This window comes from Triturus cristatus, chromosome 2_2 (assembly GCF_964204655.1).
Source record: "Triturus cristatus chromosome 2_2, aTriCri1.1, whole genome shotgun sequence".
Taxonomy (NCBI): domain Eukaryota; kingdom Metazoa; phylum Chordata; class Amphibia; order Caudata; family Salamandridae; genus Triturus; species Triturus cristatus.
In genome coordinates this window covers 1,261,310,937-1,261,338,893 of record NC_140582.1, presented here as the reverse complement: position 1 = coordinate 1,261,338,893, position 27,957 = coordinate 1,261,310,937, and the positions used below count along the sequence as shown (strand labels likewise).

The 27,957-nt window shown below is 47.6% G+C and overlaps 1 protein-coding gene across 1 annotated transcript in view; it reads right to left on the bottom strand.

Moving 5' to 3' along the window:
• LOC146863555 (CD5 antigen-like) overlaps positions 1-27,957 on the bottom strand; it is an 881,885-nt gene that overhangs the window by 651,311 nt on the left and 202,617 nt on the right. Inside the window, exon 3 of the mRNA XM_085643019.1 lies at positions 9,543-9,860. Coding sequence (XP_085499145.1) covers positions 9,543-9,860 — 318 coding nt within the window. The remainder of the gene's footprint in view (positions 1-9,542; positions 9,861-27,957) is intronic.

Sequence of the window (27,957 nt, the reverse complement as noted above, 5' to 3'; positions counted from 1 at the left end):
CAGTCATCTGACAATGCTAGGCAGGTGGGAAGGGAGTGGCAGCTCAACAGAACACTCAGAGTAGATAGGAGTGGCAGGTCCATGGAACATGGTGGGCAAAAAGGATGGAGCAGGGGCATGCACAAAGACATCGGAGGGCAGGGGGAAGGAGAATAGGGGCAGAAAGCTAAGCACAGAGGCTAAGCAGGAGGTCAATGATGGGCCATAGATTTGGGCAATGGAATGCAGGAGGAGTGGACTGGTACATCGTGCTAAATGGAGGGCAGTGGCAGCACATCAGACCATGCATGGCATGAGGGAGGAGGCTAGTCCATGGATTCAGAAAACAGAGAATAGGGAGGAGGTGGATGGGGCAGCAAGCTAACTGTTCAGAGAAGGTGAGTATTAGGAACTTTATTGTTTTTAAAATGTGTGTCTGTGCGAACTACTTAAAATATGAACAAGTATGCAGCATAATCTCACTTTTAGTCAGGAAGAAGAGGACGTTTGTGACTGAGACTCCGGGCTCACTTGGCAGAAACACCCCCTGACCCTCCACCCCCATCGCAAAATGTAATGCCCATGAAAAGGGTAGGTGGACGCAGTGTTATATAGAACATAGTCCTGAGAGCACGATTGAAAATAAAAACTAGATATAGTATATGGTATAAACTATGCACCAAAGAGTGTGATATAAGATGAACCGGGGCGTGAAATATAATATGCAATACATTGTGCGCAATGACAGATTCATTGGAGAGCGCGAGATAGCACAGGCACTAGCGCGTGCTATGCGATATGCACCTTGGAATGTAATATGCACAGGGCAGTGTTGTGTAACCTAATTAGTCTCTAAAGTTGTAATATGAAATATGTGCTGGGGAGTGTAACGTTGCATATACACTGCGACAAAGATATGGATCCCAGATTGTAATATGTATGGCATAGCGCTGTGCGTTATAACATAGGCATCGAGGAAGGCCTGTTAGATGGGGCAATGTAATCCGTGCGAAGGCAAGTGTGCCATTACATATTCACGGGGTGGTGGTACAGTGCACATGGGCTAGAGAGTGTCATAGCATACGCACTAGCTGGTGGAATACAACACAGAGGTTTGTGGCACTCGGCGGGCACTGGTGGGTGTAACACAGCATTGGGCTCAGCCAGGAGCACGCTGTGACTCCCAAGTGAGGTTCGTCTTCTTTCCAGAGAGTAAAATAAAAAGTATTACACATCCGGCGGTGGATGTGTGTTTTATTAACTGTGAGGGGGGTTTCTTGCATAGTTTGGTTGAATTTTTGTCGTATCCCCTTTGAATGGCTTGGTGTGCGTGTGTATTAAATGTGCCCGTCAATAGCTACCCATGTTTGTGTAAGTAAACGACAAGGGTGTCTACTTGGAGAGGACCCACCGGCGGGGGCGCCGGGATTAGGCACTGTAGGGCGTCAGGCACGTCAGAGCTTCACTAGCGGTGTAAATACATTCCACGTTGATTCATTGTATGCATAGTCGCCTTTTAAAGAATATCACGCAAATCGTCATGGTGATAGGTACATACGGTTTGTCCAGCATGTCCTAGGTGTTTCTATAAATATATATATTTTTTAAATAATAAAAAACAAAGGCCGGCCCCGGGGGATGGGGTCCCTGGGGCCATAAGTGGCCTGAGGAGGGGGGCAACGAAGCCCCCTCCTAAAGAATAAAAAAAAAAAGGCAATGACCCGGGGGTTGGGGTCCCCGGGGCCGATTAAGGCCTTGAGAGGGGGGTCACACGGCCCCCTTCCAAATTTATTTTTTTCAACAAAAAAAATGAGGGTGCAGGCCCTGGGGGATGGGGTCCCCAGGGCCAATAAATTAGAAAAAGAAGGGGGGCACATAGACCCCCTTCTTAAAACAAATAAATAAATAAAAGACCAGCATTGTGCCGGAGAAAAAGCCCCCTCCTTGCAGCACTCTGCAAACGCGCCCCCTGGTGAGTTCTAAGTTGGGGAATTAATTCCCCTTCAATACTGAGGGTCCCTGAGGGCCAACTAGCCCAACAGGTATCTCCAGTATGCGCCAGGGAGCTGCGTTGCAGACAGGTGTTCTGAGGCCACGCCCTTTTTACACCTCTATGCCACGCAGCTCTGTGGCGCTTACTGGAGGTACCTAGTGGGCTAGTTCGACCATAGGGACCCTTTGGATTCAACAGAACTTAATCTCTCAACTTAGAACGGCCACAGGGCGCGTTTACACAGTGGTTAAGGGAGGGGACGGGGCCTGAGGTGACGTGTGCAAACACGGCCTGTGGCACGTTTTAAGTTGGGGAAATAAATCCCTTTCAATCCTGAGGTACCCTGGGGGCCAACTAGCCCATCAGGAGCTTCCAGTAAGTGCCACTGCTCTGCGTTGCAGAGAGGTGGTGCAAGGCTTGCCCCTTTTTACACCTCTCTGCAATGGCACTTACTGGATGTACCAAGTTGGCTTTTTTGCCCCTAGGGACCCTCAGGATTCAAGGGGACTTAATCTCCCAACTTAAAACGGCCACAGGGCGTGTTTACAAAGTGGGGAAGGGAGGGGACGGGGCCTGAGGTGACGTGTGCAAACTCGCCCTATGGCGATTTTAAGTTGGGGAAATAATTCCCTTCAATCCTGAGGGCCCCTGGGGGCCAACTAGCCCACTAGGTGCTTCCAGTAAGCACCACTGATGTGTGTTTCAGAGAGGTGGTCCAGGCGGTGCCACTTTTTACACCTCTCTGCAACACAGCTCTGTGGCTCTTACTGGAGGTACATAGTGGGCTAGTTGGACCCTAGGGACCCTCAGGATTCAAATGAACGTAATCTCCCAACTAAAAATGGCCACAGGGCGTGTTTACACAGTGGTGAGGGGACGGGGCCTGAGTTAACGTGTGCAAACATGCCCTGTGGCGCGTTTTAAGTTGGGGATAAAATTTCCCTTCAATCCTGAGGGACCCTGGGGGCCAACTAGCCCACCAGGTGCTTCCAGTAAGTGCCACTGCGCTGCATTGCAGAGAGGGGGTCTAGGCCATGCCCCTTTTTACATCTCTCTGCAACGCAGCTCTGTGGCACTTACTGGAGGTACCTAGTGGTCTAGTTGGACCCAAGGGACCCTCAGGATTCAAGGGGACTTGATCTCCTAACTTAAAATGGCCATAGGGCATGTTTACACAGTGGGGAAGGGAGGGGACGGGGCCTGAGGTGATGTGTGCAAACACGCCCTGTGTTGCGTTTTAAGAGGAAGTTTTAATCCCCTGCCCTATTATATACTAGGGGCTTACAGAGGAGGTCATGCTAATCACAGGGGGACCCCAACGCATAATGTTCCCTAGTGTATGTAGGTGTTTTCACTGTATTCTAAGTGTCTTTTAACATAGCACTGGCTCTAGGACTGGTTAGTCAGACTCAGTTACCACCAGTATCCGTCTGAAAAAGTTGAGGGTACAGGAGGATTTTGCAACAAGGCTTCTTTCTGCTCTTCTTTTTGTACTTTCTGCACGTTATCCTTCTTCCTGCACTTTTCTTCGTCTTTGAGGACTTCTGTTGTTTCTTTCTGCATTTCTTTTTTTTCTTTCTGTGCGTTTTTTCTTCTTTCTTCACATGTCCTATCTCTGTAGGCATAGTTAGAAATTAGCATTTAAAAAACCTTTGAAATTCACTGAAAAAACCATAGGTTTCAGGCACGTTATAGTTAGGAATTAGCATTTAAAAAACCTTAAAAATTCACTGAAAAAACCATAGGTTTCAGGGGCGTTATAGTTAGCTGGACTTTTCACTTGTACAAAACCATTGAAATTCCCGCGTTATAGTTAGTTCAGCTAACTATAACTCGCGCACCCTCAATGCACTGCTGATGACGTCACATATTACATCACTCATGACATGGTCAGTGACATCACTCATGACATCACTGATGACATCTCAAATTACATCACTGATGACATCATCGAGTGAATGTGTGTTTTTCTGAAAATTAAATATGTTTTATATATGTATATCTCAAGGTCGATGGAAGAATAAATGGGTATATAAGTGTCTAAATGGATGATTTGTTTTTGAAAAATTGATTGTGTAACTGACTGATTAAGTGTATCATAGTGAATGCTTTAATGAGAAGCTAAGTTTGGAGTCACTCGTTAACAAGGTGGTTTCAAACTGTTATCTGATCATGAGAGGCCTACGTAGGATTTTGCCCCTTCTTCCCCCTCATGTACGAGGTACAGTAGTCCGATGCACAATTCTTAGTCGCTTGGACTACTGTAACGCCTTGCTGCTTGCCTCCCCTGCATATTTGATACAGAGACTTCAACGGACCCAGGCAGCTGCTGAAAAACTTGCCCTTCTGAGACCGCGTTTCTCCTCTAGTACTAGGGCTTTGTCCGAACTCCATTGGCTGCCTGTGCATCAGAGAATTTTGTTTAAATCACTGTGTGTAGCTTTTAAAGCTCTTCATGGCTTCGGCCCTATACCATTGCAAAATCTTTTTAGATGGTATACTCCCACGCGCATGCTGCGCTCCTCATCAGCTAGGCTGGCCTTGATTCCCAAAACAACGAGAGCCACCCTGGGAGGTCGTGCCTTCAGCACTGCGGCTGCACGTCTATGGAATAGTCTCCCTGTGGAGCTACGACTGGTTCAGGATCTTACCCTTTTTCGCAGACAGCTGAAAACCTGGCTGTTCCCCAGAGCTTAATTCTCAGCCTCCCCTCCTTCCTTCCTTCACTCTGTCATCAGCGCCAGGATGCCCGTAGGGTTGCAGTGCGCTTTACAAATATAAATACATACATACATACATGGCTTAGTGAGTAATGTTTAAATATGTAAATATCTGTATCAGTCTCTCACTTTGTGTATAAGTGGCTGCATGGGTTGGTGAGTAGCTACATGGGTGTCTATATAGGTTATTAGTTGGTTTTTTGAGTATCAGTCTGAGTGTCTACATGGTTCAGTGGGGGGTATTACGTAGAGCATAGGTGCATGAATGAGTGACTCACTGTTTGTATGTGTTGAAGACAGCATGTGTGCAGGACTGTATGGGTGGATGAGTGTGTGTATGGGTGTGTTAGTGAGTGAATGACTGTCTCAATAGTGTCTTTAAGAGTAAATACATATGTTTTAAACTAGTATATGTGACTATTGGTGTATATAAGTGAGTATATGTGAGAGTGAGAGATTGAAAGAGTTCCTCTATGAATAAGTATGTGTTTCTATAAGTGATTGTTTAAAAGACTAAGTATGTGTAAGTTTCCGTAGACGTAAGTGTGGTGGTGTGTGTATAACTGTATATGCAAGTAAATGTATGTTTGATTCTTTATTAGCATGAGTGACTATGTGTGTGAGTAACTCTATGGATGAGTGGCATTGTGTAACAGGATGTATAGGTGTATGAGTACATATGATGAGTGAGTACATGTATGAGTGACTGTATAGGACTGTTGGTGAATGAGTGGATGTGGATGTGGATCTTAGAATTACTGAAGAGGTTGTTGTAACTGGTATTGGTATGTCCATTGTTTTGAAAAGTTTAGTCTCTATTTTTGAATGTGTGTATCAAATGTTATATTAGGGGGAGAGGAGGTCTGCCACTCTATCACAAGGATGATGTCATCAGTGATGTCATCAGTGATGTCATTTGAGATGTCATCAGTGATGTCATGAGTGATGTCACTGACCATGTCATGAGTGATGTAATATGTGACTCGCTTCATTTATTTGGGACTCTTCCTAGCGGAACGCTTGATTACCTGGAGGTGGAAGTTGCCCACCCCTCGCATAAATGCTGCTTGGGAACATTCCATGGAAACACGGAACTAGCCTGAATGTGCTTCTTTAAACAGAAAGGATACAACAGGATTGTGCAAATACCCTCTTGTTTCCTGTTGGGTTGCCATCCCACCTGACTTCGAGGCTGCCCTGTTACACATTGCTCAATCACCCAGAGGGGCCATGACACTGAGGGCTCTCCAGATGTACGCCTCCAGTACACCACTCTGACTGCTCACCCCTTCAGTGAACCTGTTATCCCAGGTGTCGCAACTCTGCAGATGTACACACTTTCATGTTGTGGGATTACATTGTTTAATGTTCAAAGTTTTTCATATTTTTATTGGATCTAAGTCGAATTTCTCTGTGACCATATGACAGTACTGTTGAAAATATGATTCAGTGATATATAAGCTGTAAATTCTGGAAAATACTCTATAAACAGATTCAAACAAGAAATGTACCAATCAAAATCGTTCTATAGGGTTTGCTCCTTGTCCTGGAGCTCTGGTCAGAGTCTCGCAGATGTCTTGCGAGACCGTAAAAAAAGTACTTGCTCCATATCTTCCAAAGAACAGTTGTCAGATTCCTGTTGCGATCTCCCCAGGAATAGATGATTGGTCCCAAAACACTCTCACCAAAGTCAGCGACAGGTGAAAACAACTGCCTCCGAATTCAGCCAGGGGGAAAGGGGAAGTGGAAGACAAAACAAGAGAGACTGCCTCTGGATTCTGTTTCTTCTCCTGGAAATCTGTTCTATTTTGATTCCTGAAATGAATAACAACAATTAGTTTTTTCCCTATCTAAACCCTGCGTGGTAATACTTTTCCTTTTTCACTACTCTTTACCTCTTTGTGCCAGAGATCTAGCCCCTCTCTTAAAAGTTATGTCATTGATTCATTTGATCAGTTTGTTCGGGCTTCATAGTGAGATTAAAACTGAGCAAAATTAAAAGTTCGTAGCTGACCAGTCTTTCAAACCATTAAATTGTATTACGGAAGATAAACAACTCCGTTTGCAGTAACTCAAAATAAGTCTTTTCTTAAATAGTACTTGAAGAGCTATGTCAGGAAAAAGCTGCTCAAAAGTCTTATATATTTCTAGGAATTATTGGCTGGAAAAAACGTTGCTTATAATTTCTTCACTGCATAACCCTGCCGATTATTTTAACACTTGCAGAACACTGTAGAATTAACACTCTTACTTATGACGATTGATAAGGCTTCTCTTCACAGAAGACTCTTCTCTTTGCTGTCCTAGTCAAACTCTGCAATGCACCTTCCTCAGATACTGGACACGACTCACCGGTAAACTTGCTGACAGGAATAGCGCTGTAATTCAAATAATTGAGAACATAAGGAATAATTCAAGCAAACATCACAAAAATGCCTCCAGTACTTTCCTCAAAGATGCCTAAGCTGAAGCTCAGGATACGCGACCGCCACAGACTGTATCTCCTCAGTTTGGTCACAGCGCGCTGAAGAGAAACGTCCGCTTCAGGTTTCTTCACAGTTGAAGTGCGCCGCACGAAGCTCGCGCTGGCGCGTTGATCACAAAGAGAGTCTCGAGTCAGAAAACAACTAGACCGAGAACTCTCTAGGGAAGTGGGACATTGGCCTGGATGTGAAGTGGAATGGACTTAAGAGTTGTCTTTCAAGTCGGGTGACATTGTGTTTTCCCCATCTCAATGTAAGCGCAGTTCAATAGCGTCATGACAACAATACATAATTCATTTTTCTAATTTAATCAACATGTCTAATATTTTACTTTCTTCAAATTTACGGCAAAACACTGTAATTAACTTAATTCTAAATGTAGGATCTCACGAGTACGTTGCAAAAGCCAAACAGAAGGTACAGCCCGTTTGAGTCCACGCAGGGGATTGTACATCCGACTCCCGCAAGCGTCTCAAGAGCGCATCACTTAAAAAAATATATATCCAAACATGTTTTTATCACTAAATCATTAATCTATTATAGATTGGCATTAAATAATAAATAAAAGATGATAAAGAACTGTATATAAAAGATCACAATGAAATTTAGAACTCTACGATCTCGCAAGTGTCCCACAAGGTCTTCACGGGAGTAATGACACCGAAAAAATAGACTGCTGGTAACATGTCTCGATATGAGAGTTACAAGAACTGAGAAAATACACAATCTACACTGAAATACTGAATATTTATCTGTTTAATACTCACACATATTTGAGAAATATTTTGCAAACTGTGAACCATTCTTTTTCAAAATAATGTATGCACACAACATATACAATAAAGTCATTCTACCACACATACACTCACAATTTTTTTTTATTGACTGAAACCCTTTGGATGCGTCAGACGGCCCCTGGCTGTCTGACGCCACGGGTGGCATGTGCGTCGGACGGCCGGGAGCCATTTGATTTGTGCACGCGTCAAATTTTCCCACACTGCTGGAAAATTTCGCCCGCATTTAAAGAGTTAAACAAAACCTAGAAATTTACCGAAAAAAACAAAGTTTAGAGTAACGTTTTAGTGTTGGGTAATAAAAAGATCTGTTTCATTTAAAATAAAAAGAACCTTAGTAATTCACTGAAAAAAACAAAGGTAAAAATGTTATGTTATAGTTTGGTGAATTTCTCAGTGACATCATAAATGTTTTAAACTAAAACAAATACAGAAATTCAGCATTTATAGTTAGCAGCACTAACTATAACCTGCGTCCACGCCACGCCCTGCTTATGGCCTCACATGAAATCACTGATGATATGTTCTATGACATAATATATGACATCACTGATGCTTTTTACTTCAAAACGTTAATGTTGTCACTGACAAATTCACCTAACTACACAGATAGATAGATAATAGACTGATAAACAGATAGATAGATAGATAGATAGATAGATAGATAGATAGATAGATAGATAGATAGATAGATAGATAGATAGATAGATAGATAGATAGATAGATAGATAGATAGATAGATAGATAGATAGATAGATAGATAGATAGATAGATAGATAGATAGATAGATAGATAGATAGATAGATACCAGGAGACCCCTTCACATTTGTGAGTGGTTTACCACCAACTTGAAGTAGGTGGTAAACTGCAAGTGTTTTGCAAGCTCAAATGCGGTTTCAAAACAATAGTACATGCCTTTGAGACTCACTATAAGGAAGGGATGCCCCTTTCTAATAGCAAGAGTCGCAAACGCTATTTTTTTAATCAGTGACTCGCAAAATAACATTTGTACATGCTTGGACCCTTTTATGCGGTCTCAAACAGGCCGATCTCCCATTTGTGACCGCAAAAAATGGTCGTACATATGACCCATAATGTCCTGCTAAATTGTGGGAGGTGTGCGGGTTAAGGAAGATCTACTTGGTAGCATTTAAAGGTTGAACCTGTTTAAAAGTAGCAAAAATAATCATACGGAAGCCATGCAAGATACTGCCAGGTGGTTGGTTTGGGTTGAAAATGCTATGGTTTTGTGGATTCTGTGAAAAAAAATATAATCAAAATCCAATTTCACTATAACCATGTTACCTGAAAATGCCCTAAAGTCTACCTTACTCCCAAAGTATTCCTGGGCTCACAGCCTCTGGTTACAGACCAGTCCTCGTGTCCACCATCTCTGTGGACCATGTTTCCTCCTCATTCTGCTCCCACGGGCTCCTCGCCACACTGCAATGCTCTCCAGTTTACTGTACAGCACTCTGCTACTTTGTTGTTAGCTTTGCTTTACAAAGATGCAGAGACATTGTTTACATCTCTTACCAGGAAGTGAGATCTCATAGTAGTGATTGTTTCTTACCTGTGCAGCGCACTCCTGCGGACTTCGTGGTATCGCAATCCCGAGGTATCTTGGTGGTGTAGGGACACTCTGAGAGCCTGTGTTCATCTCCATTGCACTGTACATCTGTAATCAGTACCAGCTCATATCTATTTTCAATAAATGAAGATCCGGTTGTTGCTGAAACTGGAACTCCACATCCCAGCTCTCTACAGACCACTGCAGCATCCTTCATGTCCCACTGGTGGTTGCACACTCTTCCCCATTTAGGGAATTTAATCCGCAAAAACCCAACACAGGGTTCCTTGGAATGCGTCAGTACAACTTTCGTAAACGGATCTGCAGAAACAGAAGTAATGCAAATCATTCTCATTCTATAAACCCTTTCCCTGCCTGGATATTCACAAACCCCTGTGCCAGAGTGTTTGCTAAAATATCAGCATTAGAATTTTCCAAGCATGAGCTCACACAATACACTTATAAAACAGTACATTTTTTCGTTACATTCAGGGTGACCTGCTGGCGTGTAAACCTCTCATCAATATCTCTTTTCACCCTTCAGTGTTACTCACACAGGAACGTACCTCTGCCACGGAATGACCCAAATCAGCATTCGCCTGCATCCTCAGGGTGTGGTTTCCCATGTGTTTGAGTAGGAATCCACACTAGACACTCAGGAATCTTTTTAATACGAGGCAAGTTCATTGGTGACACCAGTGGTGTAACATTAGCCTCAGCAACCCCAGGGTGTGTGGGGGTGACTGCTCTAGGGACGCCCTCCGGCACTGTGCACAGGTTGCAGGTCCCTGGTCTGGAGCTCCTGAGAGGGTGCAGAGTGTGAGGGGGGTTCCCTGTTACACCTTTGGAGGACACCAGTGGTGTAACATTAGCCCCAGCAGCCCAGGGTGTGCGGGGGTGACTGCTCTAGGGGCCCCCCTCTGGCACTGTGCACAGATTGCAGGACCCTGGTCTGAGAGCTCCTGACTGGGTGCGGAGTGTGAGGGGGTTCCCTGTTACACCTTTGGGGGACACCAGTGGTGTAACATTAACCCCAGCAGCCCCAGGGTGTGCAGGGGTGACTGCTCTAGGGGCCCCCCTCTGGCACTGTGCACAGGTTGCAGGTCCCTGTTCTGAGAGCTCCTGACTGGGTGCGGAGTGTGAGGGGGGTTCCCTGTTACACCTTTGGGTGAAACCAGTGGTGTCACATTAGCCCCAGCAACCCCAGAGTGTGCGGGGGTGACTGCTCTAGGGACCCCCCTCTAGCACTGTGCACAGGTTGCAGGTCCCTGGTCTGAGAGCTCGTGACTGGGTGCGGAGTGTGAGGGGGTTCCCTGTTACACCTTTGGGCGACACCAGTGGTGTAACGTTAGCCTCAGCAGCCCCAGGGTGTGCAGGGGTGACTGCTCTAGGGACCCCCTCTGGCACTGTGCACAGGTTGCAGGTCCCTGGTCTGGAGCTTCTGAGTGGGTGCGGAGTGTGAGGGGGGTTCCCTGTTACACCTTTGGGGACACCAGTGGTGTAACATTAGCCCCAGCAGCCCCAGGGTGTGCAGGGGTGACTGCTCTAGGGGGCCCCCCTCTGGCACTGTGCACAGGTTGTAGGCCCTGGTCTGAGAGCTCCTAACTGGGTGCGGAGTGTGAGGGTGTTACCTGTTACACCTTTGGGGGACACCAGTGGTGTAATATTAGCACCAGCAGCCCCAGGGTGTGCAGGGGTGACTGCTCTAGGAGCCCCCCTCTGGCACTGTGCACAGGTTGCAGGACCCTGGTCTGAGAGCTCCTGACTGGGTGCGGAGTGTGAGGGGGGTTCCCTGTTACAAGTTTGGGGGACACCAATGGTGTAACATTAACCCCAGCAGCCCCAGGGTGTGCAGGGGTGACTGCTCTAGGGGCCCCCCTCTGGCACTGTGCACAGGTTGCAGGTCCCTGGTCTGAGAGCTCCTGACTGGGTGCGGAGTGTGAGGGGGGTTCCCTGTTACACCTTTGGAGGACACCAGTGGTGTCACATTAGCCCCAGCAACCCCAGAGTGTGCGGGGGTGACTGCTCTAGGGACCCCCCTCTAGCACTGTGCACAGGTTGCAGGTCCCTGGTCTGAGAGCTCCTGACTGGGTGCGGAGTGTGAGGGGGTTCCCTGTTACACCTTTGGGGGACACCAGTGGTGTAACGTTAGCCTTAGCAGCCCCAGGGTGTGCAGGGGTGACTGCTCTAGGGACCCCCTCTGGCACTGTGCACAGGTTGCAGGTCCCTGGTCTGGAGCTTCTGAGTGGGTGCGGAGTGTGAGGGGGGTTCCCTGTTACACCTTTGGGGACACCAGTGGTGTAACATTAGCCCCAGCAGCCCCAGGGTGTGCAGGGGTGACTGCTCTAGGGGGCCCCCCTCTGGCACTGTGCACAGGTTGTAGGCCCTGGTCTGAGAGCTCCTAACTGGGTGCGGAGTGTGAGGGTGTTACCTGTTACACCTTTGGGGGACACCAGTGGTGTAATATTAGCACCAGCAGCCCCAGGGTGTGCAGGGGTGACTGCTCTAGGAGCCCCCCTCTGGCACTGTGCACAGGTTGCAGGTCCCTGGTCTGAGAGCTCCTGACTGGGTGCGGAGTGTGAGGGGGGTTCCCTGTTACAAGTTTGGGGGACACCAATGGTGTAACATTAACCCCAGCAGCCCCAGGGTGTGCAGGGGTGACTGCTCTAGGGACCCCCTCTGGCACTGTGCACAGGTTGCAGGTCCCTGGTCTGGAGCTTCTGAGTGGGTGCAGAGTGTGAGGGGGGTTCCCTGTTACACCTTTGGGGACACCAGTGGTGTAACATTAGCCCCAGCAGCCCCAGGGTGTGCAGGGGTGACGGCTCTAGGGGCCCCCCTCTGGCACTGTGCACAGGTTGCAGGCCCTGGTCTGAGAGCTCCTGACAGGGTGCGGAGTGTGAGGGGGGTTCCCTGTTGCACCTTTGGGGGACACCAGTGGTGTAACATTAGCCCCAGCAGCTCCAGGGTGTGCGGGGGTGACTGCTCCAGGGGCCCCCCTCTGACACTGTGCACAGGTTGCGGTCCCAGGTCTGAGAGCTCCTGACTGGGTGCGGAGTGTGAGGGGGGATCCCTGTTACACCTTTGGGGGACACCAGTGGTGTAACATTAGCCCCAGCAGCCCCAGGGTGTGCGAGGGTGACTGCTCTAGGGGCCCCCCTCTGGCACTGTAGCCGGGTTTGGGAGGAGAGCTTTTGGCAAGGACTAGAAGAGCTAACGAGCTGGAGAGAAGCCTCTGTTCATGTTGTATCAGGGGGAGCACAAGATCCAAGGACGAAAAGAGCTAACGAGCTGAGGATAAGTCTCTCTTCATGGTGTATCAGGAGGCGAGCAACATCCAAGGACAAGAAGAACTAACGAGCTGAAGATAAGCCTCTCTTCATGGTGCATCAGGAGGAAAGCAACATCCAAGGACAAGAAGAGCTAACGAGCTGAGGATAAGCTACTCTTCACGGTGTACCAGGAGGAGCACAACATCCAAGGACAAGAAGAACTAACAAGCTGGAGAGAAGCCTCTGTTCATGGCGTATCAGAGGGAGCGCAACATCCAAGGACGAGAAGAGCTAACGATCTGAGAAGAAGCCTTGGGTCATTTTGCACAAGAAGGAGCATAACATCCAAGGACAAGAAGAGCTAATGATTTAAGTAGAAGCCTCAGTTCATGGTGAACCAGGAGGAGCGCAACATCCAAGGACGAGAAGAGCTAATGAGCTGAGGAAAATCCTCTCTTCATGGTGTATCAGGAGGAGAGCAACATCCAAGGACAAGAGGAACTAACGAGCTGGAGAGAAGCCTCGGTTCATGGTGTACCAGGAGAAGCACAAGATCCAAGGACGAGAAGAGCTAACGAGATGAGGAGAAGCCTCTGTTCATGGTGTACCAGGAGGAGCACAAGATCCAAGGACGAGAAGAGCGAACGAGCTGAGGAGAAGCCTCTGTTCATGGTGTGTCAGGAGGAGCGCAACATCCAAGGAGGAGAAGAGCTAACGATCTGAGGAGAAGCCTTGGTTCATTTTGTACCAGAAGGAACATAACATCCGAGGACGAGAAGAGCTAATGATCTAAGGAGAACCCTCAGTTCATGGTGTACCAGGAGAAGCGCAACTTCCTAGGACGAGAAGAGCTAACGAGCTGAGGAGAAGCCTCTGTTCTTGGTGTATCAGGAGGAACGCAACATCCAAAGACGAGAAGAACTAACGAGCTGGAGAGTAGAGTCTGTTCATGGTGAACCAGGAGGAGCACAAGATCCAAGGACGAGAAGAGCTAACGAGCTGGAGAGAACCTTCTGTTCATGGTGTATCAGGAGGAGCACAAGATCCAAGGACGAGAAGAGCTAATAAGCTGAGGAGAAGCTTCTCTTTATGGTGCAACAGGAGGAGCGCAACAACCAAGGACAAGAAGGGGTAACGATCTGAGGAGAAGGCTCAGTTCATTTTTTACCAGAAGGAGAATAACATCCAAGGACGAGAAGAGATAATGATCTAAGGAGAGGCCTCAGTTCATGGTGTAACAGGAGGAGCACAACATCCAAGGACGAGAAGAGCTAAAAAGCTGAGGAGAAGCCTCTGTTCAGGGTGTACCAGGAGGAGCGCAACATCCAAGGATGAGAAGAGCTAACGAGCTGAGGAGAAGCCTGTTTTCATGGTGTATCAGGAGGAGTGCAACATCCAAGGATGAGAAGAACTAAGGAGCTGGTGAGAAGACTCTGTTCATTGTCTACCAGGAGGAGCAGAGGATCCAAGGATGAGATGAGCTAACGAGCTGCAGAGAAGCCTCTGTTCATGGTGTACCAGGAGGAGCACAAGATCCAAGGACATGAAGAGCAAACGAGCTGAGGATAAGCCTCTCTTCATTGTACATCAGAAGGAGCGCAACATCCAAGGACGAGAAGAGCTAATGATCTAAGGAGAAGCCTCAGTTCATGGTATTCCAGGAGGAGCACAACATCTAAGGACGAGAAGAACTAACGAGCTGGAGAGAAGCCTCTGTTCATTGTCTACCAGGAGGAGCACAAGATCCAAGGACGAGAAGAGCTAACGAGCTGCAGATACGCCTCTGTTCATGGTGTACCAGGAGAAGCACAAGATACAAGGATGTGAAGAGCTAACGAGCTGAGGATGAGCATGTCTTAATTGTGTATCAGGAGGAGCGCAACATCCAAGGACAAGAAGAGCTAATGATCTAAGAAGAAGCCTCAGTTCATGGTGTACCAGGAGGAGCGCAACTTCCTAGGACGAGAAGAGCTAACGAGCTGAGGAGAAGCCTCTGTTCTTGGTGTTTCAGTAGGAACGCAACATCCAAGGACGAGAAGAACTAACGAGCTGGAGAGTAGAGTCTGTTCATGGTGAACCAGGAGGAGCACAAGATCCAAGGACGAGAAGAGCTAACGAGGTGGAGAGAACCTTCTGTTCATGGTGTATCAGGAGGAGCACAAGATCCAAGGACAAGAAGAGCTAATAAGCTGAGGAGAAGCTTCTCTTTATGGTACATCAGGAGGCACACAACAGCCAAGGACAAGAAGAGGTAACGACCTGAGGAGAAGGCTCGGTTCATTTTTTACCAGAAGGAGAATAACATCCAAGGACGAGAAGAGCTAATGATCTAAGAAGAAGCCTCGGTTCATGTTGTAAGAGGAGGAGCGCAACTTCCTAGGACGAGAAGAGCTAACGAGCTGAGGAGAAGCCTCTGTTCTTGGTGTTTCAGTAGGAACGCAACATCCAAGGACGAGAAGAACTAACGAGCTGGAGAGTAGAGTCTGTTCATGGTGCATCAGGAGGAGCACAACAGCCAAGGACAAGAAGAGGTAACAAGGTGGAGAGAACCTTCTGTTCATGGTGTATCAGGAGGAGCACACGATCCAAGGATGAGAAGAGCTAATAAGCTGAGGAGAAGCTTCTCTTTATGGTGCATCAGGAGGAGCGCAACATCCAAAGACGAGAAGAGCTAAGGAGAAGAAGCCTCGGTTCATTTTGTACCAGAAGGAGAATAACATCCAAGGACGAGAAAAGCTAATAAGCTGAGGAGAAGCTTCTCTTTATGGTGCATCAGGAGGGGCGCAACAGCCAAGGACAAGAAGAGCTAACAAGGTGGAGAGTACCTTCTGTTCATGGTGTATCAGGAGGAGCACAAGATCCAAGGATGAGAAGAGCTAATAAGCTGAGGAGAAGCTTCTCTTTATGGTGCATCAGGAGGAGCGCAATAGCCAAGGACAAGAAGAGGTAACGATCTGAGGAGAAGGCTCGGTTCATTTTTTACCAGAAGGAGAATAACATCCGAGGTTGAAAAGAGCTAATGATCTAAGGAGAATCCTCAGTTCATGGTGTTCCAGGAGGAGCGCAACTTCCTAGGACGAGAAGAGCTAACGAGCTGAGGAGAAGCCTCTGTTCTTGGTGTATCAGGAGGAACGCAACATCCAAGGACGAGAAGAACTAACGAGCTGGAGAGTGGAGTCTGTTCATGGTGAACCAGGAGGAGCACAAGATCCAAGGACGAGAAGAGCTAATAAGCTGAGGAGAAGCTTCTCTTTATGGTGCATCAGGAGGAGCGCAACAGCCAAGGACAAGAAGAGGTAACGATCTGAGGAGAAGGCTCGGTTCATTTTTTACCAGAAGGAGAATAACATCCAAGGACGAGAAGAGCTAATGATCTAAGGAGAGGCCTCAGTTCATGGTGTACCAGGAGGAACACAACATCCAAGGACGAGAAGAGCTAAAAAGCTGAGGAGAAGCCTCTGTTCATGGTGTACCAGGAGGAACGCAACATCCAAGGATGAGAAGAGCTAACGAGTTGAGGAGAAGCCTGTTTTGATGGTGTATCAGGAGGAGCGCAACATCCAAGGATGAGAAGAACTAAGGAGTTGGAGAGAAGACTCTGTTCATTGTCTACCAGGAGGAGCACAAGATCCAAGGACGAGAAGAGCTAACAAGCTAAGGAGAAGACTCTCTTCATGGTACATCAGGAGGAGCGAAACATCCAAGGATGAGAAGAGCTAAGGAGGAGAAGCCTCGGTTCATTTTGTATCAGAAGGAGAATAACATCCAAGAACGAGAAGAGCTAATGATCTAAGGAGAGGCCTCAGTTAATGGTGTATCAGGAGGAGCACAACATCCAAGGACGAGAAGAGCTAATGAGCTGAGGAGAATCCTCTTTTCATGGTGTATCAGGAGGAGAGGCAACATCCAAGGATGAGAAGAGCTAACGAGCTGAGGAGAAGCCTGTTTTCATGGTGTATCAGGAGGAGTGCAACATTCAAGGATGAGAAGAACTAAGGAGCTGGAGAGAAGACTCTGTTCATTGTCTACCAGGAGGAGCACAAGATCCAAGGATGAGAAGAGCTAACGAGCTGCAGAGAAGCCTCTGTTCATGGTGTACCAGGAGGAGGACAAGATCCAAGGACTTGAGGAGCGAACGAGCTGAGGATGAGCCTCTCTTCATTGTACATCAGCAGAGGCGCAACATCCAAGGACGAGAAGAGCAAATGATCTAAGGAGAAGCCTCAGTTCATGGTGTATGAGGAGGAGCACAACTTCCTAGGACAAAAAGAGTTAACGAGCTGAGGAGAGGCCACTGTTCGTGGTGTATCAGGAGAAGTGCAACATCCAAGGACTAGAAGAACTAATGAGCTGGAGAGTAGAGTCTGCTCCTGGTGTATCAGGAGGAGCACAAGATCCAAGGACGGGAAGAGCTAACGAGCTGAGGAGAAGCCTCTCTTCATGGTGCATCAGGAGGAGCACAACATCCAAAGACGAGAAGAGCTAAGGAGAAGAAGCCTCGGTTCATTTTGTACCAGAAGAAGAATAACATCCAAGGACGAGAAGAGCTAATAAGCTGAGGAGAAGCTTCTCTTTATGGTGCATCAGGAGGAGCGCAACAGTCAAGGACAAGAAGAGGTAACAAGGTGGAGAGAACCTTCTGTTCATGGTGTGTCAGGAGGAGCACAAGATGCAAGGATGAGAAGAGCTAACAAGCTGAGGAGAAGCCTCTCTTCATGGTGCATCAGGAGGAGCGCAACAGCCAAGGACGAGAAAAGCTAACGATCTGAGGAGAAGCCTTGGTTCATTTTTTACCAGAAGGAGAATAACATCCGAGGTTGAAAAGAGCTAATGATCTAAGGAGAATCCTCAGTTCATGGTGTTCCAGGAGGAGCGCAACTTCCTAGGACGAGAAGAGCTAACGAGCTGAGGAGAAGCCTCTGTTCTTGGTGTATCAGGAGGAACGCAACATCCAAGGACGAGAAGAACTAACGAGCTGGAGAGTGGAGTCTGTTCATGGTGAACCAGGAGGAGCACAAGATCCAAGGACGAGAAGAGCTAACAAGCTGGAGAGAACCTTCTGTTCATGGTGTATCAGGAGGAGCACAAGATCCAAGGACGAGAAGAGCTAATAAGCTGAGGAGAAGATTCTCTTTATGGTGCATCAGGAGGAGCGCAACAGCCAAGGACAAGAAGAGGTAACGATCTGAGGAGAAGGCTCGGTTCATTTTTTACCAGAAGGAGAATAACACCCAAGGACGAGAAGAGCTAATGATCTAAGGAGAGGCCTCAGTTCATGGTGTACTAGGAGGAACACAACATCCAAGGACGAGAAGAGCTAAAAAGCTTAGGAGAAGCCTCTGATCATGGTGTACCAGGAGGAGCGCAACATCCAAGGATGAGAAGAGCTAATGAGCTGAGGAGAAGCCTGTTTTCATGGTGTATCAGGAGGAGCGCAACATCCAAGGATGAGAAGAACTAAGGAGTTGGAGAGAAGACTGTGGTCATTGTCTACCAGGAGGAGCACAAGATCCAAGGACGAGAAGAGCTAACAAGCTAAGGAGAAGACTCTCTTCATGATACATCAGGAGGAGCGAAACATCCAAGGATGAGAAGAGCTAAGGAGGAGAAGCCTTGGTTCATTTTGTAACAGAATGAGAATAACATCCAAGAACGAGAAGAGCTAATGATCCAAGGAGAGGCCTCAGTTCATGGTGTACCAGGAGGAACACAACATCCAAGGATGAGAAGAGATAAAAAGCTGAGGAGAATCCTCTGTTCATGTTGTACCAGGAGGAGCGCGAACATCCAAGGATGAGAAGAGCTAACGAGCTGAGGAGAAGCCTGTTATCATGGTGTATCAGGAGGAGCGCAACATCCAAGGACGAGAAGAACTAAGGAGTTGGAGTGAAGACTCTGTTCATTGTCTACCAGGAGGAGCACAAGATCCAAGGACGAGAAGAGCTAACAAGCTAAGGAGAAGACTCTCCTCATGGTACCTCAGGAGGAGCGAAACATCCAAGGATGAGAAGAGCTAATGAGGAGAAGCCTCGGTTCATTTTGTATCAGAAGGAGAATAACATCCAAGAACGAGAAGAGCTAATGATCTAAGGAGAGGCCTCAGTTCATGGTGTATCAGGAGAAGCACAACATCCAAGGACGAGAAGAGCTAATGAGCTGAGGAGAATCCTCTGTTCATGGTGTATCAGGAGGAGAGGCAACATCCAAGGATGAGAAGAGCTAACGAGCTGAGGAGAAGCCTGTTTTCATGGTGTATCAGGAGGAGTGCAACATCCAAGGATGAGAAGAACTAAGGAGCTGGAGAGAACACTCTGTTCATTGTCTACCAGGAGGAGCACAAGATCCAAGGACGAGAAGAGCTAACGAGCTGCAGAGAAGCCTCTGTTCACGGTGTACCAGGAGGAGCACAAGATCCAAGGACATGAGGAGCGAACAAGCTGAGGATGAGCCTCTCTTCATTGTACATCAGAAGAGGCGCAACATCCAAGGACGAGAAGAGCTAATGATCTAAGGAGAAGCCTTAGTTCATGGTGTACGAGGAGGAGCGCAACTTCCTAGGACGAAAAGAGTTAACGAGCTGAGGAGAGGCCTCTGTTCGTGGTGTATCAGGAGGAGTGCAACATCCAAGGACGAGAAGAACTAATGAGCTGGAGAGTAAAGTCTGTTCATGGTGAACCAGGAGGAGCACAAGATTCAAGGACCAGAAGAGCTAACGAGCTGGATAGAACCTTCTGTTCCTGGTGTATCAGGGGGAGCACAAGATCCAAGGACGGGAGGAGCTAACGAGCTGAGGAGAAGACTCTCTTCTTGGTGCATCAGGAGGAGAGCAACATCCAAAGACGAGAAGAGCTAAGGAGAAGAAGCCTCGGTTCATTTTGTACCAGAAGGAGAATAACATCCAAGGACGGGAAGAGCTAATAAGCTGAGGAGAAGCTTCTCTTTATGGTGCATCAGGAGGAGCGCAACAGCCAAGGACAAGAAGAGGTAACAAGGTGGAGAGAACTTTCTGTTCATGGTGTATCAGGAGGAACACAATATCCAAGGACGAGAAGAGCTAAAAAGCTGAGGAGAAGCCTCTGTTCATGGTGTACCAGGAGAAGCGCAACATCCAAGGATGAGAAGAGCTAACCAGCTGAGGAGAAGCCAGTTTTCATGGTGTATCAGGAGGAGCGCAACATCCAAGGACGAGAAGAACTAAGGAGTTGGAAAGAAGACTATGATCATTGTCTACCAGGAGGAGCACAAGATCCAAGGACGAGAAGAGCTAACAAGCTAAGGAGAAGGCTCTCTTCATGGTACATCAGGAGGAGCGAAACATCCAAGGATGAGAAGAGCTAAGGAGGAGAAGCCTAAGTTCATTTTGTATCAGAAGGAGAATAACATCCAAGAACGAGAAGAGCTAATGATCTAAGGAGAGGCCTCAGTTCATGGTGTATCAGGAGGAGCACAACATCCAAGGACGAGAAGAGCTAATGAGCTGTGGAGAAGCCTCTGTCCATGTTGTATCAGGAGGAGAGGCAACATCCAAGGATGAGAAGAGCTAACGAGCTGAGGAGAAGCCTGTTTTCATGGTGTATCAGGAGGAGTGCAACATCCAAGGATGAGAAGAACTAAGGAGCTGGAGAGAAGAATCTTTTCATTGTCTACCAGGAGGAGCACAAGATCCAAGGACGAGAAGAGCTAACGAGCTGCAGAGAAGCCTCTTTTCATGGTGTACCAGGAGGAGCACAAGATCCAAGGACATGAAGAGCGAACAAGCTGAGGATGACCCTCTCTTCATTGTACATCAGAAGGAGCGCAACATCCAAGGACGAGAAGAGCTAATGATCTAAAGAGAAGCCTCAGTTCATGGTGTACGAGGAGGAGCGCAACTTCCTAGGACGAAAAGAGTTAACATGCTGAGGAGAGGCCTCTGTTCGTGGTGTATCAGGAGGAGTGCAACATCCAAGGATGAGAAGAACTAATGAGCTGGAGAGTAGAGCCTGTTCATGGTGAACCAGGATGAGCACAAGTCTCAAGGACGAGAAGAGCTGATGAGCTGGAGAGAACCTTCTGTTCCTGGTGTATCAGAAGGAGCACAAGATCCAAGGACGGGAAGAGCTAACGAGCTGAAGAGAAGACTCTCTTCATGGTGCATCAGGAGGAGCGCAACATCCAAAGACGAGAAGAGCTAAGGAGAAGAAGCCTTGGTTCATTTTAGACCAGAAGGAGAATAACATCCAAGGACGAGAAGAGCTAATGATCTAAGGAGAGGCCTCAGTTCATGGTATATCTGGAGGAGCACAACATCCAAGGACGAGAAGAGCTAACGAGCTGAAGAGAATCCTCTGTTCATGGTGTATCAGGAGGAGCGCAACATTCAAGGACAAGAAGAACTAACGAGCTAGAGAGAAGACACTCTTCATGGTGTACCAGGAGGAGCACAAGATCCAAGGACGAGAAGAGCTAATTAGCTGGAGAGAAGCCTCTGTTCATGGTGTACCAGGAGGAGCACAAGATCCAAGGACGAGAAGAGCTAACGAGCTGAGGAGAAGCCTCTCTTCATGGTGCATCGGGAGGAGCACAACATCCAAGGACGAGAAGAGCTAACAATCTGAGGTGAAACCTTGGTTCATCTTGTAGCAGGAGGAGCGCAACATTCAAGGACAAAAAGAGCTAATGAGCTGGAGAGAAGTCTCTGTTCATGGTGTACCAAGAGGAGCACAAGATCCAAGGACGAGAAGAGCTAACAAGCTGAGGATAAGCCTCTCTTCATGGTGCATCAGGAGGAGCGCAACATCCAAGGACAAGAAGAGCTAATGATCGGAGGAGAATCCCTGGTTCATTTTGTATCAGGAGGAGTGCAACATCCAAGGACAAGAGGAACTAACGAGTTGGAGAGAAGACTCTGTTTGTGGTGTATCAGGAGGAGCACAAGATCCAAGGACTAGAAGAGCTAGCGAGCTGAACAGAGGTCTCTTTTCATTGTGTACCTTTGAGGGGCACAAGATCTAAGGAAAAGAAGAGCTAACGAGCTGAGGATAAGCCCTGTTCATGGTGTATCAGGAGGAGCGCAACATCCAAGGACATGAAAAACTAACAAGCTGGAGAGAAGACTTTGTTCATGGTGTACCAGGAGGAGAACAAGATCAAAGGACAAGAACAGCTAACGAGCTGGAGAGAAGCCTCGGTTCATGGTGTACCTATAGGAGCACAAGATCCAAAGACGAGAAGAGTTAACGAGCTGAAGAGAAGCCTCTCTTCATGGTGCATCAGGAGGAGCGCAACATCCAAGGACAAGAAGAACTAACGAGCTAGAGAGAAGACTCTGTTCATGGTGTAGCAGGAGGAGCACAAGATCCAAGGACGAGAAGAGCTAGCGAGCTGAAGAGAAGCCTCTGTTCATGGTGCATCAGGAGGAGCGCAACATCCAAGGAAAAGAAGAGCTAATGATCGGAGGAGAATCCTTGGTTCATTTTGTATCAGGAGGAGTGCAACATCCAAGGACAAGAGGAACTAACGAGTTGGAGAGAAGACTCTGTTTGCGGTGTATCAGGAGGAGCACAAGATCCAAGGACGAGAAGAGCTAGCGAGCTGAACAGAGGTCTCTGTTCATTGTGTACCTTTGAGGGGCACAAGATCTAAGGAAAAGAAGAGCTAACGAGCTGAGGATAAGCCTCTGTTCATGGTGTATCAGGAGGAGCGCAACATCCAAGGACATGAAAAACTAACAAGCTGGAGAGAAGTCTTTGTTCATGGTGTACCAGGAGGAGCACAACATCAAAGGACAAGAACAGCTAACGAGCTGGAGAGAAGCCTCGGTTCATGGTGTACCCATAGGAGCACAAGATCCAAAGACGAGAAGAGTTAACAAGCTGAAGAGAAGCCTCTCTTCATGGTGCATCAGGAGGAGCGCAACATCCAAGGACAAGAAGAACTAACGAGCTGGAGAGAAGACTCTATTCATGGTGTAGCAGGAGGAGCACAAGATCCAAGGACGAGAAGAGCTAGCGAGCTGAAGAGAAGCCTCTGTTCATGGTGTACAAGGAGGAGCACAAGATCCAAGGACGAGAAGAGCTAATGAGCTGGGGATAAGCATCTCTGCATTGTGCATCAGGAGGAGCGCATCATCCAAGGACAAGAAGAGCTTACAATCTGAGGAGAAGCCTCGGTGCATTTTTACCAGAAGGAGCATAACATCGAAGGACTAGAAGAGCTAAGTATCTAAGGAGAGGCCTCAGTTCATGGTGTGCCAGGAGGAGCACCACATCCAAGGATGAGAAGAACTAACGAGCTGAGGAGAAGCCTCAGTTCATGGTGTATCAGGAGGAGCGCAACATCCAAGGACGAGATGAACTAACGAGCTCGAGACTACACTCTGTTCATGGTGTACCAGGAGGAGCACAAGATCCAATAATGAGTAGAGCTAACGATCTGAGGAGAAGACTCTCTTCATAGTGCTTCAGGAGGAGCGCAACAGCCAAGGACGAGAAAAGCTAACGATCTGAGGAGAAGCCTCGGTTCATTTTTTACCATAAGGGGAATAACTTCCAAGGACGATGAGAGCCAATGATCTAAGGAGAAGCCTCAGTTCATGGTATACCAGGAGGAGCACAACATCCAAGGACGAGAAGAACTAACGAGCTGGAGAGAAGACTCTGTTCATTGTCTACCAGGAGGAGCACAAGATCCAAGGACGAGAAGAGCTAACGAGCTGGAGGGAACCTTCTGTCCCTGGTGTATCAGGAGAAGCACAATTTCCAAGGACGGGAAGAGCTAACGAGCTGAGGAGAAGACTCTCTTCATGGTGCATCAGGAGGAGCACAACAGCCAAGGACAAGAAGAGGTAACAAGGTGGAGAGAACCTTCTGTTCATGGTATATCAGGAGGAGCACAAGATCCAAGGATGAGAAGAGCTAATAAGCTGAGGAGAAGCTTCTCTTTATGGTGCATCAGGAGGAGCGCAACATCCAAAGACGAGAAGAGCTAAGTAGAAGAAGCCTCGGTTCATTTTGTACCAGAAGGAGAATAACATCCAAGGACGAGAAAAGCTAATAAGCTGAGGAGAAGCTTCTCTTTATGGTGCATCAGGAGGAGCGCAACAGCCAAGGACAAGAAGAGCTAACAAGGTGGAGAGTACCTTCTGTTCATGGTGTATCAGGAGGAGCACAAGATCCACGGATGAGAAGAGCTAATAAGCTGAGGAGAAGCTTCTCTTTATGGTGCATCAGGAGGAGCGCAATAGCCAAGGACAAGAAGAGGTAACGATCTGAGGAGAAGGCTCGGTTCATTTTTTACCAGAAGGAGAATAACATCCGAGGTTGAAAAGAGCTAATGATCTAAGGAGAATCCTCAGTTCATGGTGTTCCAGGAGGAGCGCAACTTCCTAGGACGAGAAGAGCTAACGAGCTGAGGAGAAGCCTCTGTTCTTGGTGTATCAGGAGGAACGCAACATCCAAGGACGAGAAGAACTAACGAGCTGGAGAGTGGAGTCTGTTCATGGTGAACCAGGAGGAGCACAAGATCCAAGGACGAGAAGAGCTAACAAGCTGGAGAGAACCTTCTGTTCATGGTGTATCAGGAGGAGCACAAGATCCAAGGACAAGAAGAGCTAATATGCTGAGGAGAAGCTTCTCTTTATGGTGCATCAGGAGGAGCGCAACAGCCAAGGACAAGAAGAGGTAACGATCTGAGGAGAAGGCTCGGTTCATTTTTTACCAGAAGGAGAATAACATCCAAGGACGAGAAGAGCTAATGATTTAAGGAGAGGCCTCAGTTCATGGTGTACTAGGAGGAACACAACATCCAAGGACGAGAAGAGCTAAAAAGCTTAGGAGAAGCCTCTGTTCATGGTGTACCAGGAGGAGCGCAACATCCAAGGATGAGAAGAGCTAACGAGCTGAGGAGAAGCCTGTTATCATGGTGTATCAGGAGGAGCGCAACATCCAAGGACGAGAAGAACTAAGGAGTTGGAGAGAAGACTCTGTTCATTGTCTACCAGGAGGAGCACAAGATACAGGGACGAGAAGAGCTAACAAGCTAAGGAGAAGAATCTAATCATGGTACATCAGGAGGAGCGAAACATCCAAGGATGAGAAGAGCTAAGGAGGAGAAGCCTCGGTTCATTTTGTATCAGAAGGAGAATAACATCCAAGAACGAGAAGAGCTAATGATCTAAGGAGAGGCCTCAGTTCATGGTGTATCAGGAGGAGCACAACATCCAAGGACGAGAAGAGCTAAAAAGCTGAGGAGAATCCTCTGTTCATGTTGTACCAGGAGGAGCGCGAACATCCAAGGATGAGAAGAGCTAACGAGCTGAGGAGAAGCCTGTTATCATGGTGTATCAGGAGGAGCGCAACATCCAAGGACGAGAAGAACTAAGGAGTTGGAGAGAAGACTCTGTTCATTGTCTACCAGGAGGAGCACAAGATCCAGGGACGAGAAGAGCTAACAAGCTAAGGAGAAGACTCTAATCATGGTACATCAGGAGGAGCGAAACATCCAAGGATGAGAAGAGCTAAGGAGGAGAAGCCTCGGTTCATTTTGTATCAGAAGGAGAATAACATCCAAGAACGAGAAGAGCTAATGATCTAAGGAGAGGCCTCAGTTCATGGTGTATCAGGAGGAGCACAACATCCAAGGACGAGAAGAGCTAATGAGCTGAGGAGAATCCTCTGTTCATGGTGTATCAGGAGGAGAGGCAACATCCAAGGATGAGAAGAGCTAACGAGCTGAGGAGAAGCCTGTTTTCATGGTGTATCAGGAGGAGTGCAACATCCAAGGATGAGAAGAACTAAGGAGCTGGAGAGAACACTCTGTTCATTGTCTACCAGGAGGAGCACAAGATCCAAGGACGAGAAGAGCTAACGAGCTGCAGAGAAGCCTCTGTTCACGGTGTACCAGGAGGAGCACAAGATCCAAGGACATGAGGAGCGAACAAGCTGAGGATGAGCCTCTCTTCATTGTACATCAGAAGAGGCGCAACATCCAAGGACGAGAAGAGCTAATGATCTAAGGAGAAGCCTTAGTTCATGGTGTACGAGGAGGAGCGCAACTTCCTAGGAGGAAAAGAGTTAACGAGCTGAGGAGAGGCCTCTGTTCGTGGTGTATCAGGAGGAGTGCAACATCCAAGGACAAGAAGAACTAATGAGCTGGAGAGTAAAGTCTGTTCATGGTGAACCAGGAGGAGCACAAGATTCAAGGACCAGAAGAGCTAACGAGCTGGATAGAACCTTCTGTTCCTGGTGTATCAGGAGGAGCACAAGATCCAAGGACGGGAGGAGCTAACGAGCTGAGAAGAAGACTCTCTTCTTGGTGCATCAGGAGGAGAGCAACATCCAAAGACGAGAGGAGCTAAGGAGAAGAAGCCTCGGTTCATTTTGTACCAGAAGAAGAATAACATCCAAGGAAGAGAAGAGCTAATAAGCTGAGGAGAAGCTTCTCTTTATGGTGCATCAGGAGGAGCGCAACACCCAAGGACAAGAAGAGGTAACAAGGTGGAGAGAACTTTCTGTTCATGGTGTATCAGGAGGAACACAATATCCAAGGACGAGAAGAGCTAAAAATCTGAGGAGAAGCCTCTGTTCATGGTGTACCAGGAGAAGCACAACATCCAAGGATGAGAAGAGCTAACTAGCTGAGGAGAAGCCAGAATTCATGGTGTATGAGGAGGAGCGCAACTTCCAAGGACGAGAAGAACTAAGGAGTTGGAAAGAAGACTCTGATCATTGTCTACCAGGAGGAGCACAAGATCCAAGGACGAGAAGAGCTAACAAGCTAAGGAGAAGGCTCTCTTCATGGTACATCAGGAGGAGCGAAACATCCAAGGATGAGAAGAGCTAAGGAGGAGAAGCCTAAGTTCATTTTGTATCAGAAGGAGAATAACATCCAAGAACGAGAAGAGCTAATGATCTAAGGAGAGGCCTCAGTTCATGGTGTATCAGGAGGAGCACAACATCCAAGGACGAGAAGAGCTAATGAGCTGTGGAGAAGCCTCTGTCCATGTTGTATCAGGAGGAGAGGCAACATCCAAGGATGAGAAGAGCTAACGAGCTGAGGAGAAGCCTGTTTTCATGGTGTATCAGGAGGAGTGCAACATCCAAGGATGAGAAGAACTAAGGAGCTGGAGAGAAGAATCTGTTCATTGTCTACCAGGAGGAGCACAAGATCCAAGGACGAGAAGAGCTAACGAGCTGCAGAGAACCCTCATTTCATGGTGTACCAGGAGGAGCACAAAATCCAAGGACATGAAGAGCAAACAAGCTGAGGATGAGCCTCTCTTCATTGTACATCAGAAGGAGCGCAACATCCAAGGACGAGAAGAGCTAATGATCTAAGGAGAAGCCTCAGTTCATGGTGTACGAGGAGGAGCGCAACTTCCTAGGACGAAAAGAGTTAACAAGCTGAGGAGAGGCCTCTGTTCGTGGTGTATCAAGAGGAGTGCAACATCCAAGGACGAGAAGAACTAATGAGCTGGAGAGTAGAGTCTGTTCATGGTGAACCAGGAGGAGCTCAAGTTTCAAGGACGAGAAGAGCTAACGAGCTGGAGAGAACCTTCTGTTCCTGGTGTATCAGGAGGAGCACAAGATCCAAGGACGAGAAGAGCTAATGAGCTTGAGAGAAGCCTCTGTTCATGGAGTACCAGGAGGAGCACAACATCCAAGGACGAGAAGAGCTAACGAGCTGAGGAGAAGCCTCTCTTCATGGTGCATCGGGAGGAGCACAACATCCAAGGACGAGATGAGCTAACAATCTGAGGAGAAACCTTGGTTTATCTTGTAGCAGGAGGAGCGCAACATTCAAGGACAAAAAGAGCTAATGAACTGGAGAGAAGTCTCTGTTCATGGTGTACCAAGAGGAGCACAAGATCCAAGGACGAGAAGAGCTAAAGAGCTGAGGATAAGCCTCTCTTCATGGTGCATCAGGAGGAGCGCAACATCCAAGGACAAGAAGAGCTAATGATCGGAGGAGAATCCTTGGTTCATTTTGTATCAGGAGGAGTGCAACATCCAAGGACAAGAGGAACTAACGAGTTGGAGAGAAGACTCTGTTTGTGGTGTATCAGGAGGAGCACAAGATCCAAGGACGAGAAGAGCTAGCGAGCTGAACAGAGGTCTCTGTTCATTGTGTACCTTTGAGGGGCACAAGCTCTAAGGAAAAGAAGAGCTAAC